Raw genomic sequence first — 18,485 nt, forward strand, 5'->3', positions numbered from 1 at the left:
TTTGTTTCCAATACAACAAAGCAAAATGCAATTGTAATTTAGCATCATGCATGTACTGGTGGATATTTCCTTGCATACGAAGAAAGGGGGCAACTCTTTAAAGATCATGAGAAGTTTTTATTTAAACTATCTTTTTAATCATAAAGCACAATAAATGTATCATTTTGTTCACAGATGTTGTTATGATAATTTCAGGACACTTGCTTATCAGACTATTACCTGCATCACAAGCAAGCTATGGTAAATGTGATGGCTAACTATGATGTCATTTGATACATATGGGTTCTCTTTATAATCTACCAGAAGGTTCTTTATTTGACAACATTTTGCATGCTTAAAATATGTTTTGTAATTTGGAAAAAGACATCCTGTAAATATAAGGAGAATCAGTAGTGTTCTGATTTTGATGCTCCCCCAAAATTTATTTTGGGGGAAGCATATAGTTGCCGCTTTGTCTGTCTGTCAGCGTGTCCGTCCGTCCGTGCACAATTTTTGTCCGGGCTATTTCTCAGCAACTAATGACCAGAATTCAATGAAACTTTATGGGAAGCTTCACTACCAAGAGGAGATGTGCATATTATCAGCCGGTTCTGGTCGGTTATGTTCCTTTGAAATTTTCTATAAAAAAATTCTTGTCCCCCTGAAATTTTCTATAAAAAAATTCTTGTCTCCCCAACTACTGTGCCCTCAAGACGTTTCCTTCTATCTGAATATATAGTGCAATATTGTGACCAAACAAACCTTTAGGGAGCATCACCCGTCTCCGACGGTTTCTTGTTTTTGCTAGACTTTTAAATGTTGCTTAGTGTTTTCTCTATTGGAACTGATAAAACTTTGGAGTCCTGTCTGACTTTCTTGTATAGAATTTCAGTGACATTAGCAACATTAAATATATTTTTTATGAAATGCGGTGTATATCCTGACCTTGAAATAATAAATTTTCTTGTTAAAGTTATTAAATTAAAAACAAAGGTTTAGGTATTGTTGTGTTGTTTTTGTCATGTAAAATTAGCATATCTTCGTCGTGAAGTGCATGTATATAAAACCACATTTAAATGTTTGTATATACAAATTTCAATTTGTGTGATCACATCATATGTGTTTCCTAATTATGAATTAATTTCTTTGTCATCAAAATATTTCATAATTATTAGATTAAGAGAAAGTTTTCTTTAAACACTTTATAATAACGCTGTTACATCCGCATCATGCAAAAATTGGTCTTTTGGCACATGCGGTCAGTGTAGCTCAAGCCTAGCCAGCGCACTTGCGCAAACTGTTCAGGGGATACGCTTTCGACTTTAAAAACAGCATGCAAGGTTTTGTGGTATCACTTGAGTATCCTCTTCAGTATGCATATCTTGACTGCCTGGATATGCAGGCAGGACTGGGGCTATGAGGGCACCATATTGCATAAGGCCCATTTTTGCATGACATGAATTTCTTAAAATCTCATAACGTCTTGTAAATGGAACATCAAACCGCTATACTTTCCAATAACATAATGGTAGCCAATACTGGCTTGCAGGAAAGATTCTCCGACATGTATTTCTAGATAATCAAATGATTTCCCGTCTATCATGGACACTACTATTTCAGTAGTTTTGTCTCGAAATTCAAGACAAATAGCTTTAACCAATAGTTTTTCATTTATTTATTTCCCTAAATTGTATGTGATTTAATAACTTGAAAGCAATACTGTGTTATCAACATAAGGCGTTTATTAATAGTACATTTTGTCTTCCGCTGACTATGAACTGAGCCAGCACTGACCCTGAAAGTCTTGGACATCGAATTGTAACTTGGCCAAAATAAACATGCAGAGAGTAATCCACATTTCCCCATGTTACATCCTATACATATACTTAAAAGACGCTGTGATATTGCGAATGTTCTGCGGGATTATTCTTAAATCAGCCAATGGAATGAATGGAGTGTATTTATTCGGGTCTGCTGGTGCATAATGTAAAGATCACTTATGGTGAAAATCTGGTTTTAACAGCCATGCCAAAAAATGTACACTATAGAGAAAACACTGCTAATGTTGCTGATGGTGTGGTTTTTCTTAATCAATAGATGCAGGTTGTAGTTAATGTGTGCATGCTGTTGTGCTTATTTGAATACAACTCTATGACCAAGTGTTTACATGTGTTGCTGTTAGTGTAAGTGTATTGACCAAGTGTTTACATGTGTTGTTGTTAGTGTAAGTGTATATGCATAGTAAACAGAATGTCATGGTCACTTTAGTTACTGTGCTATTTAACTATTGTACATTTGTGTATGTGAATAACTTGCCTTTAAGTTATAATGGTTGATTTATTGCTTTTATGACTGTAAGTATTAAAAATGTAATAACTAAAGCTAGTTTTGACATTGTAAATACATTTTTGTTTTAAATGTTGAAAAGTTATTGTTTAAGGTTAATTGTCAACAGCTCATTTTGCATTACAAGCAAAATTGTGTATCATGAATCTACATGCATTTTGATATGGTAATCTTACACTTCTTACATTTTTTGCTTGCAAAGTTAAAAGTGCATGCTTACAGTGTGCAGATAGTTTGTTATTTTGTTCTCTTTCTGTTGGATTCATAGAGTAATTATTTACAAAATGGTTTGAATATTATTTTATTAAATACATTTGATTTCAGGCTCCTGATATAGGGACATACAAGATTTGATTTCAGACTCCTGATATAGGGACATACACGATTTGATTTCAGGCTCCTGATATAGGGCCAAACAAGATTTGATTTCAGGCTCCTGATATAGGGACATACAAGATTTGATTTCAGACTCCTGATATAGGGACATACAAGATTTGATTTCAGGCTCCTGATATAGAGCCATACAAAATTTGATTTCAGGCTCCTGATATAGGGACATACAAGATTTGATTTCTGGCTCCTGATATAGAAACATACAAGATTTGAATTCAGTCTCCTGATATAGGGACATACAAGATTTGATTTCTGGCTCCTGATATAGGGACATACAAGATTTGATTTCAGGCTCCTGATATAGGGACATACAAGATTTGATTTCTGGCTCCTGATATAGGGACATACAAGATTTGATTTCTGGCCCCTGATATAGGGACATACAATATTTGATTTCAGCCTCCTGATATAGAGCCATACAAGATTTGATTTCAGGCTCCTGATATAGGGACATACAAGATTTGATTTCTGGCTCCTGATATAGAAACATACAAGATTTGATTTCAGGCTCCTGATATAGGGACATACAAGATTTGATTTCTGGCTCCTGATATAGGGACATACAAGATTTGATTTCTGGCTCCTGATATAGAGACATACAAGATTTGATTTCTGGCTCCTGATATAGGGACATACAAGATTTGATTTCTGGCTCCTGATATAGGGACATACAAGATTTGATTTCTGGCTCCTGATATAGAAGCATACAAGATTTGATTTCAGGCTCCTGATATAGGGACATACAAGATTTTATTTCTGGCTCCTGATATAGGGACATACAAGATTTGATTTCTGGCTCCTGATATAGGGACATACAAGATTTGATTTCTGGCTCCTGATATAGGGACATACAAGATTTGATTTCTGGCTCCTGATATAGAAACATACAAGATTTGATTTCAGGCTCCTGACATAGGGACATACAAGATTTGATTTCTGGCTCCTGATATAGGGACATACAATATTTGATTTCTGGCTCCTGATATAGGGACATACAAGATTTGATTTCAGGCTCCTGATATAGGGACATACAAGATTTGATTTCAGGCTCCTGATATAGGGACATACAAGATTTGATTTCAGGCTCCTGATATAGGGACATGCAAGATTTGATTTCTGACTCCTGATATAGGGACATACAAGATTTGAGCCCCTCTCTCGGAAAACCATGCTTAATGCCTTTGCTTAAAGTGTTCTTGCAGATTAGCCTGTGCAATCCACACAGGCTAATCAGGGATGAGACTTTCAGTCTAAACTTTATTTTCATAAGAAGAGACTTCCTTTAAAAAAAAATCAATACAAGTGGAAAGTATTGTCCTTGATTATCCTGTTCAGGCTATTATAAATCGTTGAGGATTGAAGTATTTCTGATAAAGAAATTTTGTTTCATATGATTGTTTCTATAATGGTATCAGTTTTATATTCCAGACTAGTCATCAAAAAAAGACTTACAAAGGTTTACGGACGGAAGTCTCTAGATCACAAAAGATGGTTCACTGTATAAAAGGCGGCTTCATTAGAGAGCGTCCCGTCACTGCACCTGATTTGAGGCGTTACGATCTACAAGCACTGGAAGAGTACAAGCGCAAGCAGTCAGCACAAGCTCAGAAGGCCATCTACAACCGCTTACACGACCTAATACAAATGGTGTATGACAAGGATAAAGGTGTGGGACCTATTGCAAAAATGTAGTATTGAGAAAAGGATTGCCAAAATTGGTTAAGAAATTGTTTCCATACTTTAAACCCTTAAATGATAATTCCAAATTATGGTGTTTTGACCATATATGATTGGTTAGGTATAAAAATTAAGTTAATGTTGTGAGGCTTAAAAACATTGCACAAGACTTGCAGAACATCAGTATGTATTTTTAATAATTACCTGCTGTAAACTATTCATATTTCATTCAGATTTATCACTTCATTAAACATTCCTTGTAATTTATTTTAAAGATAAAATTCATAAGATATGAAACTAATGACTTGATTTGCTTATAAATATGGTGTTTTCCAGTAAACAGAAATGTTTATTTCCTAGTTAAATACATGTATACCTTGTAATATGAATGCTTTCTAACAGTGACCAATATTGATTGCAAGTTGTATATACAATATGATCAATAATCTAACTGTCTCTTATGTTTCTTATGTTTAAGTTTTACTTTTATGAAACAAGGCATAATATTAAGTATTGATCTGTTTATAAGCATTCAGTGATGTAATATGATAATGTTTTATTCTGTATAAGCCCCAATAAATGCCTGTGGCAACATTACATTGTTGCAAAAGCTCTCAATACAAGTCCAGTTGTTGGTGTTTATTTGTATATAATTATTTTTTGTAGAAAACTCTTATAATTGTTTTACTTTATACCTCATTGTGATTGTAAATTACATGTTTAAAGCAATTTAAGGGCATTGAATAAATGGGCATGGGGTGAGATTGAATGGTAATTAATAAGAGGGTAATATAACCAAGAGAAGGGTATTAGGTGAAGAATACATGGTATATTGTATCATATACATACTGTCCTGCACAAAGGAACCACAGTCACAAGTAACCAATGAATATATTAGCCATGTTCTGGGAAAACAGGGCTTAATGAAGTTGCATAAAGTGTAGTTCCAGATCAGGGAGGCCACTTTCTGAATGTATGAAATTTTGGTTTAAAGGAAGCCTTGCCTAATCAGAAAACCAGTTAAGACAGAAAGTGTTGTCCCTGATAAACGTGTGAATACTGCACAGGCTAATCTACTGAAACACTTTTAGCACGTGCATTAAGCCCACTTTTCCCAGAACAAGATTCACAGCAAAAGTCATGCAAGTACTGAGAGCTTGTATGTGATCTAGGTATTCACAGCAAAAGTCATGCAAGTACCGAGAGCTTGTATGTGATCTAGGTATTCACAGCAAAAGTCATGCAAGTACTGAGAGCTTGTATGTGATCTAGGTATTCACAGCAAAAGTCATGCAAGTACCGAGAGCTTGTATGTGATCTAGGTATTCACAGCAAAAGTCATGCAAGTACTGAGAGCTTGTATGTGATCTAGGTATTCACAGCAAAAGTCATGTAAGTACTGAGAGCTTGTATGTGATCTAGGTATTCACAGCAAAAGTCATGCAAGTACCGAGAGCTTGTATGTGATCTAGGTATTCACAGCAAAAGTCATGTAAGTACTGAGAGCTTGTATGTGATCTAGGTATTCACAGCAAAAGTCATGTAAGTACCGAGAGCTTGTATGTGATCTAGGTATTCACAGCAAAAGTCATGCAAGTACCGAGAGCTTGTATGTGATCTAGGTATTCACAGCAAAAGTCATGCAAGTACCGAGAGCTTGTATGTGATCTAGGTATTCACAGCAAAAGTCATGTAAGTACTGAGAGCTTGTATGTGATCTAGGTATTCACAGCAAAAGTCATGTAAGTACCGAGAGCTTGTATGTGATCTAGGTATTCACAGCAAAAGTCATGCAAGTACCGAGAGCTTGTATGTGATCTAGGTATTCACAGCAAAAGTCATGTAAGTACTGAGAGCTTGTATGTGATCTAGGTATTCACAGCAAAAGTCATGTAAGTACCGAGAGCTTGTATGTGATCTAGGTATTCACAGCAAAAGTCATGCAAGTACCGAGAGCTTGTATGTGATCTAGGTATTCACAGCAAAAGTCATGCAAGTACCGAGAGCTTGTATGTGATCTAGGTATTCACAGCAAAAGTCATGCAAGTACTGAGAGCTTGTATGTGATCTAGGTATTCACAGCAAAAGTCATGCAAGTACTGAGAGCTTGTATGTGATCTAGGTATTCACAGCAAAAGTCATGCAAGTACTGAGAGCTTGTATGTGATCTAGGTATTCACAGCAAAAGTCATGCAAGTACTGAGAGCTTGTATGTGATCTAGGTATTCACAGCAAAAGTCATGCAAGTACTGAGAGCTTGTATGTGATCTAGGTATTCACAGCTAAAGTCATGCAAGTACTGAGAGCTTGTATGTGATCTAGGTGGGGATGTCCAGCCGGTGGATTTCTCTGACCGACCTGAGATACTGGAGACCAAGCGATGTCAGACAGCTGCAGTTGTCTCCCCTGAGGAGCTGGATGAGGCTCGGAGGCACCTTGAATGTCTGCTGTTTGATATAGAAACAGAGGTCAGTCATGTCAGGAGAAACGTGTGCCAGTAGTTTTACTGAATTGTGTAGTAGCTCATCAACACAGGTCAATCACATCAGTAGACAGATTGCTCAATATTTTGTATAAGCTACTAAGTAGCACCGTAACTAAGGTATATAACAAAATTAACAAGTTATTTTAATGAACTGTGTAGTAAATGCAGAGGTATATCACATCAGTCAAAAGTGTGGTCAGTTATGTTAATATTGTTCATGGTGCAGTACTCATTCATTTTAGCAATTATATGTTATACCTACATTTTATTTTGAATTGTTAATAAACGTTTTTCAACAAAAAAATGAATTTATGCGTAACTTAGAAAGAAACTTTATTTTGCGCATTTATGGTGATAACTAGTATAAATATATCCAGCTACTAGAATTAAAGGTCAGTTAATTAACCAGTGCTTTAGAAATACCAATATAATACTTGTATAGGAAATATGGTCTTATCTACTAAGTTGTCAAAACATATACAAGGACACAGTTGACTTTAATTTCTTTAATCAAATCTCAATGTCATTTCAAATGATTTAATGACGTTCAATTCAAAACAGATCATTGAGTTCCTTAACTTAAGGCACACTGTAACCTTGCATGACAGGATTATGGTGTAATATGAAACCAGAGTATCTACAACCATATAATGTGAAATTGTCATAAGTTTTTGCTGTTTTGACTTCAGTTTGTATTTGAGAGTCAGTGTGAAAACACGGAATTTCTGTTATATAGTATTAAATATATATTTGGGATAATAATGCATTTACTAATAAAATAGCTGAAAAATTACTATTCCCACACTAGATTAGAGTGTCAACTGGATATTTGTAGTGTCAACTTGATATTTGTAGTGTGTCAACTGGATATTTGTAGTGTCACCTGGATATTTGTAGTGTCAACTGGATATTTGTAGTGTCAACTTGATATTTGTAGTGTCAACTGGATATTTGTAGTGTCAACATGATATTTGTAGTGTCAACTTGATATTTGTAGTGTCAACTGGATATTTGTAGTGTCAACTGGATATTTGTAGTGTAAACTTGATATTTGTAGTGTCAACTGGATATTTGTAGTGTCACTGGATTTGTATATAGTGTCAACTTGATATTTCTTGTGTCAACTGGATATTTGTAGTATCAACTGGATATTTGGTGTCAACTGGCTATTTGTAGTGTCAACTGGATATTTGTAGTGTCAACTAGCTATTTGTAGTGGCAACTGGATATTTGTAGTGTCAACTGGATATTTGTAGTGTATACTGGATATTTGTAGTGTCAACTGGATATTTGTAGTGTCAAATGGTTATTTGTAGTGTTGTGGCTATTGTAGAGATTTTGCAATTTATCATTTGAAAGACAATAATAAGATAAGTAAGTTTTACTGTACAGTCTAAAGCACTTCTATTGCAACACTTTTATATTTTCAATTTCTCATGTACAGGGTAAGATATTAAAACTTGTTTATAGGTTATAGATAAGATAAATTTGTCAGTCTGTCGTCATGCATTGTCGTATATAATCAGTTGAAATCAGACTGAGAAACAAGTTTCTATTCATTTAGTGCATGTGCAATGGTGTTTATTTGTTGAATGATTTTGGTTGAACGACTTGTTGCTAAGAGACAGTGTGTGAACTATTAATTTTATTACCGTACAATTTGCCTTAACCAATTTGTACAGGTTGGTCGACACGAGATCACGCGTGATTCTGACATGGAGTCATTCATTCCAAAATACAAGGAGAAGAGGGATATGGAGGTAGAAAGGAAATGTAAGATTTTCGGTTTCAAAATCCTCAAAATGGTTTCTTGCCATATTGTTTAATGGAAACTTCACCTGATAAGGTTGCATTATCATTGTCTGATGAAGGCCTATTTAGGCCCCATCATCACGTTAGATCCTTACTCAGGGACAGAAAATCGTCTATAAAGATACCAAGTACTGGTACCAAAATATTGACTCAATATTTTTCAAGGGTCTGGCGCTTCCTTATCTTTCAATCTTAACAAAAATTATTTATAATTACTATGACTATTGCAGATAATATTACTCTAGACTTGAAGGTTTATATGTTAGTAACATGTTCTCATGTAATTTTGAAATCAGTGTATTTATTTTTATTGTATATTATAATATAAATTCTATTAACAGCCAGTACTTAAGATATATGATAATATGTGTTTTGTAGTTTCCTGTTTATGATACAAATGTTAATTTTTGTGAAAGTGTTTACTTTTACACCAATTCAATGAAATAAGTGTCAATCTTTAAAACTGGAATAATATATAATAGGTTAGATATTTGGATACTGTTTTCATTGCACAGCTGAGCATTTTCTCAGGCCTGTGTACTCAATACTGATATGTTTGGAGAGGATATTGTTGATTTTTGTGTATGATGGTATTTCATTTAATGAGTGGTGCCAATTATTGATATATTTCCACCAATGCTACAGTCACTACTTACAATATCTATGTTATCTTACCACACTTGAATTGAACACCCTATCTTACACTGAAAGCCACACATTTTCTTCAGGTTCAAGTTTTGATTGATAATTAATTAATATCTAATAATGAATTAATAATTTAATAATAATTTATTATAATTAAATTGCACTTATTCTTGCTCACCCTGACAATTTTTTTCTCAATGCTAGGCAGAAAATATTGCATTACCTTTAGTTTCTTTATTATTGTATAATTATTCGAGCCTGTTCTGGAAAAATAGGGTTGAATGTATGTGCATAAGATGTTGTTGGATATTAGCCTGTGCAGTCCAATTTTTATAGTATTTTTTGTTTTAAGGATGTCTTAACTAAGCAAAATTCAATCTAGTCAAAGAGTGTAATCCCTGATTATATGTTGCGGACTGCACAGGCAAATCTGCAACAAAAAAGGTTCTGGTTTGCTGACAAACATTGCCGTAAGGATGCAGGGAATTTATGCCTTCCTTTGTAAGGTGTGATATTTCACATGAACTTACATTCTATCTACTGTAGTAGCCTTTATTTGGTGTGATATTGCGTATGTACCTACATTTTATCTACTGGAGCAACCTTTATTAGGAGTGATATTTCACAGGTACTTACATTCTATCTTCTGTAGTAACACATATCAGATTTGATATTTCACATGTACCAATATCCTATCTACTGTAGTAACCTTTATTAGGCTTGATATTTTACATGTACTTGCATTCTATCTACTGTAGTAACACATATCAGGTTTGATATTTCACATGATTTTACATTCTATCTTTTGTGATAACCTATACAAGATGTAATATGTACTACATTCCTTCACCGCAAGGTCAAAAGAAATACATAAACTAAATTATCACCTACATGAACATATATTATACATGTTATTTCACATGAATGTACAGTCTACCCCCTGTATACATGTATAACTCTATCAGGTGTGATATTTCAGTCCATGCCTGGCGCAATACCCCAGCTACCCAGTATCACCGACGTCATCGCAAGGATCCACGGGACAATGTGAATGACCTTGCATACCCTGTACCCAGAATACCTCCATCTCATGCCAAGAAATGTGATGCCAGGTGATTATACATCTTGATATATTCCAAGTAATAGTTTTTTTTAAAGTAATTGTTTTATTTTAATAACTTGTATACATATTGAGAAAAACATTGAAAGCATTTTTAATCAAAACTATTTGTATGTTTTTGTTCAGAGTTTTTATTTACATAACTAAAGAAATATTAACCTGTAGGTTTTTATTAATAAAATACCTCATAAAAATGTAAATAAGAACAACGATGTGAAAAAGGAAGCATCATAATAATGATATTCTATGTGTTTGTAAAATAATCAAATGATAATGATTTTAAAATTAATGCATTTCCCAGCTTACTTATAGCAATTTATTCAGTTAGGTATATTTGCAAGTGAGCTGGTTTGTAATTTGTATTGAAATATACTATACAACTGTCTAACACTCTGACATTACTAATAGAGAAAGTCAGCTAAGGCTACAGAGTTTGTAAGTATTTTAAAGAGTTGCACTGTTGGTTTGAACTCATGGTTGATCAGAATTCCATTTCTTGCTTTATGATTTAAATAGTCTATTTGTTTAAATTTTACCAGTTTATTTCATTTTAAACAGGACAGTAATTTTCATATTGTTTTTCTCTGCAAGAGTTTCTTTGTTAGATTAGTTAATATACCCAGATGATTTCAATGTATTTGTACATAGACTTTGTTATTTAAACAGAATAGTTTGCACATTGTCTATCAAATACCTTGGCAAACTGCTTTTATATTGTCACACCTGTTCAACTTGCATGATGTTGATGGTCTGCAGCGGCTCACATTGTGTATATATTTCTTGTTCATATGTGCTAAATAATAAATCATAATCTTTATACAAATTTGAATGTTCACATTTGATTGCCTTCTGTCTTAATGGTGTCAATTCTTGTTTTAATCTTGTTTTAATATTTGACGTGTTTGTATCGTGATTTTAATACATCTTCTACTTTAATACTACTGTTAGTAGGATATTTCTTCTATCTGACATTGGTTTGTGTCATTTCTGTTTCTCTCTGTACCTGATTGAATTTCCTCATAAAAGTACACATTTGAGACTTGTTTTGGGAAAACTAGGCTTAATGCGCATGCATAAAGTCTGTACCTAGATTAACCTGTTCAGTCCCCGCAGGCTTATTAGTGATCACACTTTCACTTTTCATGGAATTTTTCTTTTAAAGGACATTTCTTCTACAAGAATATCCAGTGTAAGCGCAAAGTGTTGTCCCTGATAAGCCTGTGCAGACTGCATATGCTAATGTGGGACACCACTTTAAGCCCCAGCATTAAGCCCCATTTTCCCAGAATGGAAACAGTTGTTTCTTATGACCATTTTTTCCATCCATACAAACCAATGTGTACTTTGACACTGACCTTGTCTTAGAAATGGGCTGTCTTGCGGGCATGTGTCTGTGTTAAACATGTATTCTTTTTCAGTACATGTAAACCTGAATACTCATACACAAAATAAGGACATTGATTTTTATTGACTGAATAAATATAAGCTTGGAACATAATTGAACATAATCTCAAGTTCTTAATTACTCCCTATTTAGAACTATTTCAACAATCTATGGTGTTATTATTCTTATTTTTTTGCTTGCAGGTTTAGAGGCTGGTATGACATTCGTTCTAAGAAGGGGTCACACTACATTTTACTGTCTCCATTTTTAGCTGATTCTCCGAAAGGGCAGCTTTTAAAGAAAATGACCAAAATGTCCAATGCTCAAATACGAAATGTACATGGTAACATTTTATATAGAAAAACTAAAGGACGGGAAGTAGACAGGCGACCAGTCACTGCACCGGCAGTTGTTTCTATGAAAGACTACCAGTCTAGTATATCCAAGGGAAGTCATCCTGAACATGTAACGATAGGGGAGGTAACTGAAGTAATAATGCCTAAAGAAAATCAAGAAGAATGTGAAGTTGAGGAGAATGAAAGTACAAAAGAAAAACATATGACAGAAAAGGGTGAAGTAAGTCCTGATTCAGGTATTCAAACAATGACTGAGTCATGTGAAACCATCGATTCTTCAGTAAGTGAAAAACTAAAACTTCTGTTGTTAATTAATGAAAGTGCTAATGATTTAAGAGACAAAAAACCAAGAGCAACATCAGCATATGTTCATAGACATGAAAAGATGTTAAGTAATCCAGACACTATACAAGGATTCCATGCAGTAGATGACAAGCCCAGGTCAATATCAGCCCCTGGTGACAGAAGCATGGTCGAAGACATAGCACCAATCCCATACATGGATCACAGTAAGGCAAGAACTGTAAAAGTGGGCAGCATAGGGCATATTTCCTTGCTAGAAAATATCTCAGAGGCTCGCTTCTGGGAGGCTCTGGTGGAAGAGAATGGAGACATCACTAACAATAGAACAAGTGGGACAGATGAGAAACAAATACATACAGAGGGTGAAAAATCAAGGGACAATGAAAAGATTGAGGAATCACAGAGGTCCCCAAGTGGTAAGAATTTAAGAATAAATGAAAATGGAGCTACTAGTCCAAATAAGAAAAGCAGAGCCAAGCAATACCCTGAGGATGTTAATGGAAATGGAAACTTAAACATTCTTTTAGAGATTGAAGAAAAAAAAAGGATCAAGGAACTCAGAAACATGAAGAAACATTTTTTCCATAATCCGAATTTGTATTCAAAGACTCCAACAACCCTAAACCGCAGACATACTGCCAATGAATCTACCTCTCAGTCTTCAGAATTGAAGGACCGGTCCCATCTGAAGCCTTCACACAGCTGTCCATTTAAACATTCAAAACAAACCCAGTCAAACAGAACACCAAAATCTTCACAAGGAAAATACGCTGGGCTTGTTAAACGCTTAGGAGATGACATGACGCCATTCATGAAAAAACTGATGTTAAAATCTTCATAAGGATTGTCTTGTAAAAATACTTTTAATATTATTGCAGAAGTACTAGTATTATGTTACTTTTGTAACTGACATCTAATAAATCTACCGAAATTTATAAATTGTTTGCTTGAACAGAACTATAAAAAATATGAGGTCATGGAGCTGTGATATTTATTTTACTAAATTACTTCTCATGTAATGCAGACTATAGTTGCAGTGTCTCACTTGGCATACCATGATTTTTGTAATAGTTCATGAATAAAGGGCTATATGCTACTGTTGTTTGTGCTATTTATTTCTTTTTAGATATTAAATAATGAAATGAAATATTAGTCTATAAGGTATGTTTTTGCAAACTGAATTACAAATTAATGTGAAACAGAATAGTTCAAAGATTGTTGAAATTATAGTTTTTGTCACAGCTTCAAGAAATAAAATTAACCCTGTACATCAGGGAGGTAAATGTCACAAATAACTGAGGCACATCACATGCCAAAAATAGACATTCATTTATTAATCATTATAACATCATTATAACATCATTATAACAAATACTAAACAAATGAATTCTGTTCAGTGTTTCTGTAGTTTTCATTTTATTGTTTTATACCAAGTGATTGCTTATATAAGGAATAAAGCATAACATAGTATGTCTGGAAAGTGGTGGTAAGGGTGAAGCCTTTTAATCCAAATTTTATTGGTTCGAGTCCTAGTTTAATAAACTTGTCTTTTCTTTTTGTCTGTGTAAATTTGTATGTCCCCCAGTCTATACTTTGTTTTTACCATGTATGTTTCTTGGTTTGTTTGTTGCGTCAAACTTTAACATTTGCCATAACTGTAGCAATATTGAAGATAGCAACTTCATATTTGTCATGCATGTGTATATCATGGTGCTGCACATTTTGAGTGTTGAAAGGTCAAGGTCATCCTTCAATGTCAAAGGTCAAATATATGGAGGGGCATAGTAATTCACAAACACATCTTGTTAATCTTGTTATTATACTGGAACTGGTTCATTCGGTGTTAACATTCATCCATTTAAAAGATTTCATGACCAGCTTTAAAAGAGGCAAAAATCAGTGAACAATTTTCAGACTAAACACACACACACACAGAAAAAAAAATTGTTGGTACTTGTGTATGTAACATAGTACCCCTTTCAGGTAAGTACAAACAATCTGACAGCTTGCAGCCCGGACCACAGGACCATTTATTTGAAATTAACAAGCATAAATACAAACAATAAAATATCAGAACTACATGAATACAAACTCATCAGTGATCGATCACTAGGTATTTGTGGAAGTGTCTTATAGCAACAAGGAAGTACATCTGTATCTAAGTATATTTTTATTTGAGTACCATATCAACATCATGCAATTTAAATTGCTGAATGTACACATATACATTTCCAACAACTGGTGTCTATAATAATATTGGGTTTTACTTTTCAATATTTAACATTATGGTGTTACTTAAGACTTAAGGTAACCATACAACTCTGATTCCAGAATACTAATATATTTTACTTTTTCGTCATATACAACCTCTAAACACAAAGTATAATATTTACATTTCCAAATTTATCTACCTGAAAATGAAGCTAAATATGTAAGCAAATCTTGAAAATACATGATAAACAAGACTAGAAGCCTGTTGTAAATTATTATTTAGCATTTTTTTATGTTGAAAATTAATATAAAACTAGAAATGGCACGGCAGAGGCCGACGCGTATCCCCACGCCGCATGTTTGACCCAGGGGCACCCCAGGGTTGGTAATGGGGCCATGCATAATTGAGATTGACCGTATTGTCATTATAGAAGTTCAGTATCAATTAGAAGTGAATCAGTGTAGAAAGGAAGAAATTATAGTAAAAGGCAATTTTGGGTGGGTGTGGTCTATGTGGGCGGGGCACACCAGGGTTGGTAATGGGGCCATGCATAGTTGAGATTGACCGTATTGTCATAAGAGAGGTTTCGTATCAATTTAAAGTAAATCGGTGTAGAAATGAAGAAGTTAATGTAAAATAACCTTAAAAAATGAGGGAAAATCTCTGACCCGGCCCCACCGCAACCCCCATAACTTTTGACCCAGGGGTCAGATCAAAATTCCAAATAGTGCAGGGTCGCACATATGCTCATAGCTACCATGTGTGTAAGTTTTAAGGTTCTAGTGCTTATAGTGTAGGAGGAGATAGTGGCCATGACGGACGGACAACCGGACAGACGGCAGAGATAACCACAATATCCCCATGCTTTTCAAAAAGCGTGGGGATAATTATCTGATGAAGTCACAGTCTACGCAAGCTGTATGATGCCTCTAAGTCAGCATTAATCTTTAAGAGTTACAATGAACTTTTTGAAATTGGTTTCACAAGTGACACAATGTGTCAAGATGGTGAAAATGTCTGGTAAGTCATTTTAAAATTACATCATAAAGTTACTGTCTGTTCAAGATTAATCATGTCCAAATTTATCTTTTGATTGTTTTGAATCATGATACAGTTATTACTCACTGCAAACAATCTCCTCATTGTTACAGTTGCAGGTATAACACTACTCAAAGTCTCCTTGTTGTAACGCTTGCAGGTATAACACTATTCGAAGTCTCCTTGTAGTAACGCTTGCAGGTATAACACTACTCAAAGCTTGTTGTAACGCTTGCAGGTATAACACTACTCAAAGTCTCCTTGTTGTAACGCTTGCAGGTATAACATGCAATTCAAAGCCTCCTCATTAATACACACGCAGGTATAACACACAACTCAACGTCTCCTCATTGTTACAATTGCATGTATAACCCACAACTCAAAGTCTCCTCATTGTTACACTTGCAGGCATAACACAAAACTCGGTCTCCTCATTGTTAAACATGCAGGTATAAGACACAACTCAATGTCTCCTGATACACTATCAAACTCTCCTCATTGTAACTCTTGCAGGTATAACAAACTACTCAAAGTCTCTTCATTGTTTCACTTTCATGTATAACATACTACTCAAAGTTTCCTGATTCACTTGCAGGTTTAACACACTACTAAAAGTCTCCTCATAGTTACACTTGTAGACATAACAAACAACCCAAAGTCTCCCCCATTGTCACACTTGCAGATAAAACACACTACTCAAAGTCTCCTTATTGTAACACATGCAGGTATAACAAAATATTCAAAACATAGTCTCCCGGATGTTACAGTTCCAGGTATAACACACTACTCAAGTTTCCTTATTGTTAAAAATGAAGGTGTTACACAATATTCAAAGTATCCTCATTATTTCAGTTGCAGGTATAACACACTACTAAAAGTCTTCTCATTGGAACACTTGCAGGTACATGTATAACACACAACTCAAAGTCTCCTAATTGTTACACATGCAGGTATAACACTACCGGGTACTCAAAACTCATCTGTCTTAAAATTTGCTACAGATTATTTCAAAATTGTAATGCAAAATAATGAATTAACACAAATGAACATGACACACACATACACCAATCCCGAATTGTGTTTTCCATACATGCACATAACCCAATCCCCAATTGTGTTTTCTATACATGGATGATACACGCACAGACACCAAACCCAAATAGTGTCCGCTTTATATGGATGATACATGCACATATACCTACAAAACCCCAATAGTGTCTTCTATATATGGATGATGCATGCACATATACCAATCGCCAATTGTGTTTTCTATACATGGACGATACACATCTTCTATACACTGATGATACACTTACATATACCACTCCCCAATAGTGTATTCAATATATGGATGATACACACACATATACCACTCCCCAATTGTGTCTTCTATACATGGATGATACACACACATATACCACTCCTTTGTTGTGTCTTCTATACATGGATGATACACAAACATATACCACTCCCCAATTGTGTTTTCCATTCATGGACCATACATGCACATTTACCACTCCCCAATAGTGTCTTCTATACATGGATGATACATACACCAATCCCCAATTGTGTCTTATATCCATGGATGATACATATACCAATCTCCAATCCTGTCTTATATGCATACCCCGGTAGATAATACATATACCACTCCCCAATTGTGTCTTCTATACATGAATGATACATATACAAATCCACAATTGTGTCTTCTGTACATAGTTGGTAATATACAAATCCCCAATTGTGTCTAGATGATACAATGTACATATACCAATCCCCAATTGTGTCTTCTATACATGAATGATACATATACCAATCCCCAATTGTGTCTTATATCCATGGATGATACATATACCAATCCCAATTGTGTCTTATATCCATGGATGATACATATACCAATCCCCAATTGTGTCTTATATGCATGGATGATACATATACCAATCCCCAATTGTGTCTTATATGCATGGATGATACATATACCAATCCCCAATTGTGTCTTATATGCATGGATGATACATATAACAATCCCCAATTGTGTCTTATATCCATGGATGATACATACACCAATACCCAAATGTGTCTTATATCCATGGATGATGCATAATCCAATCCTCAATTGTGTCTTATATCCATGGATGATACATGCACCAATCCCCAATTGTGTCTTATATCCATGGATGATACATACACCAATCCCCAAATGTGTCTTATACCCATGGATGATACATAAACCAATCCTCAATTGTGCCTTATATCCATGGATGATACATATACCAATCCCCAATTGTGTCTTAAATGCATGGATGATACATATACCAATCCCCAATTGTGTCTTATATCCATGGATGATACATGCACCAATCCCCAATTGTGTCTTATATGCATGGATGATACATATACCAATCCCCAATTGTGTCTTATATGCATGGATGATACATATACCAATCCCCAATTGTGTCTTATATCCATGGATGATGCATATACCAATCCCCAATTGTGTCTTATATGCATGGATGATACATATACCAATCCCCAATTGTGTCTTATATCCATGGATGATACATACACCAATCCCCAAATGTGTCTTATATCCATGGATGATACATAAACCAATCCTCAATTGTGTCTTATATCCATGGATGATACATATACCAATCCCCAATTGTGTCTTAAATGCATGGATGATACATATACCAATCCCCAATTGTGTCTTATATCCATGGATGATACATGCA

General features: G+C 34.7%; 1 protein-coding gene across 1 annotated transcript in view; it reads left to right on the top strand.

Annotated features, from left to right (window-relative positions):
• Nucleotides 1-13,599, top strand: part of LOC127837491 (uncharacterized) — a 42,086-nt gene extending 28,487 nt beyond the window's left edge. Inside the window, exons 10-15 of the mRNA XM_052364663.1 lie at nucleotides 4,147-4,384; nucleotides 6,718-6,863; nucleotides 8,563-8,653; nucleotides 10,317-10,449; nucleotides 10,866-10,892; nucleotides 12,045-13,599. Of these exons, the coding sequence (XP_052220623.1) occupies nucleotides 4,147-4,384; nucleotides 6,718-6,863; nucleotides 8,563-8,653; nucleotides 10,317-10,449; nucleotides 10,866-10,892; nucleotides 12,045-13,341 (1,932 nt within the window). The 3' untranslated portion in view covers nucleotides 13,342-13,599. The remainder of the gene's footprint in view (nucleotides 1-4,146; nucleotides 4,385-6,717; nucleotides 6,864-8,562; nucleotides 8,654-10,316; nucleotides 10,450-10,865; nucleotides 10,893-12,044) is intronic.
• Nucleotides 13,600-18,485: the final 4,886 nt, after the last annotated feature.

The sequence above is a fragment of the Dreissena polymorpha genome, chromosome 1 (assembly GCF_020536995.1).
Source record: "Dreissena polymorpha isolate Duluth1 chromosome 1, UMN_Dpol_1.0, whole genome shotgun sequence".
Classification (NCBI taxonomy): domain Eukaryota; kingdom Metazoa; phylum Mollusca; class Bivalvia; order Myida; family Dreissenidae; genus Dreissena; species Dreissena polymorpha.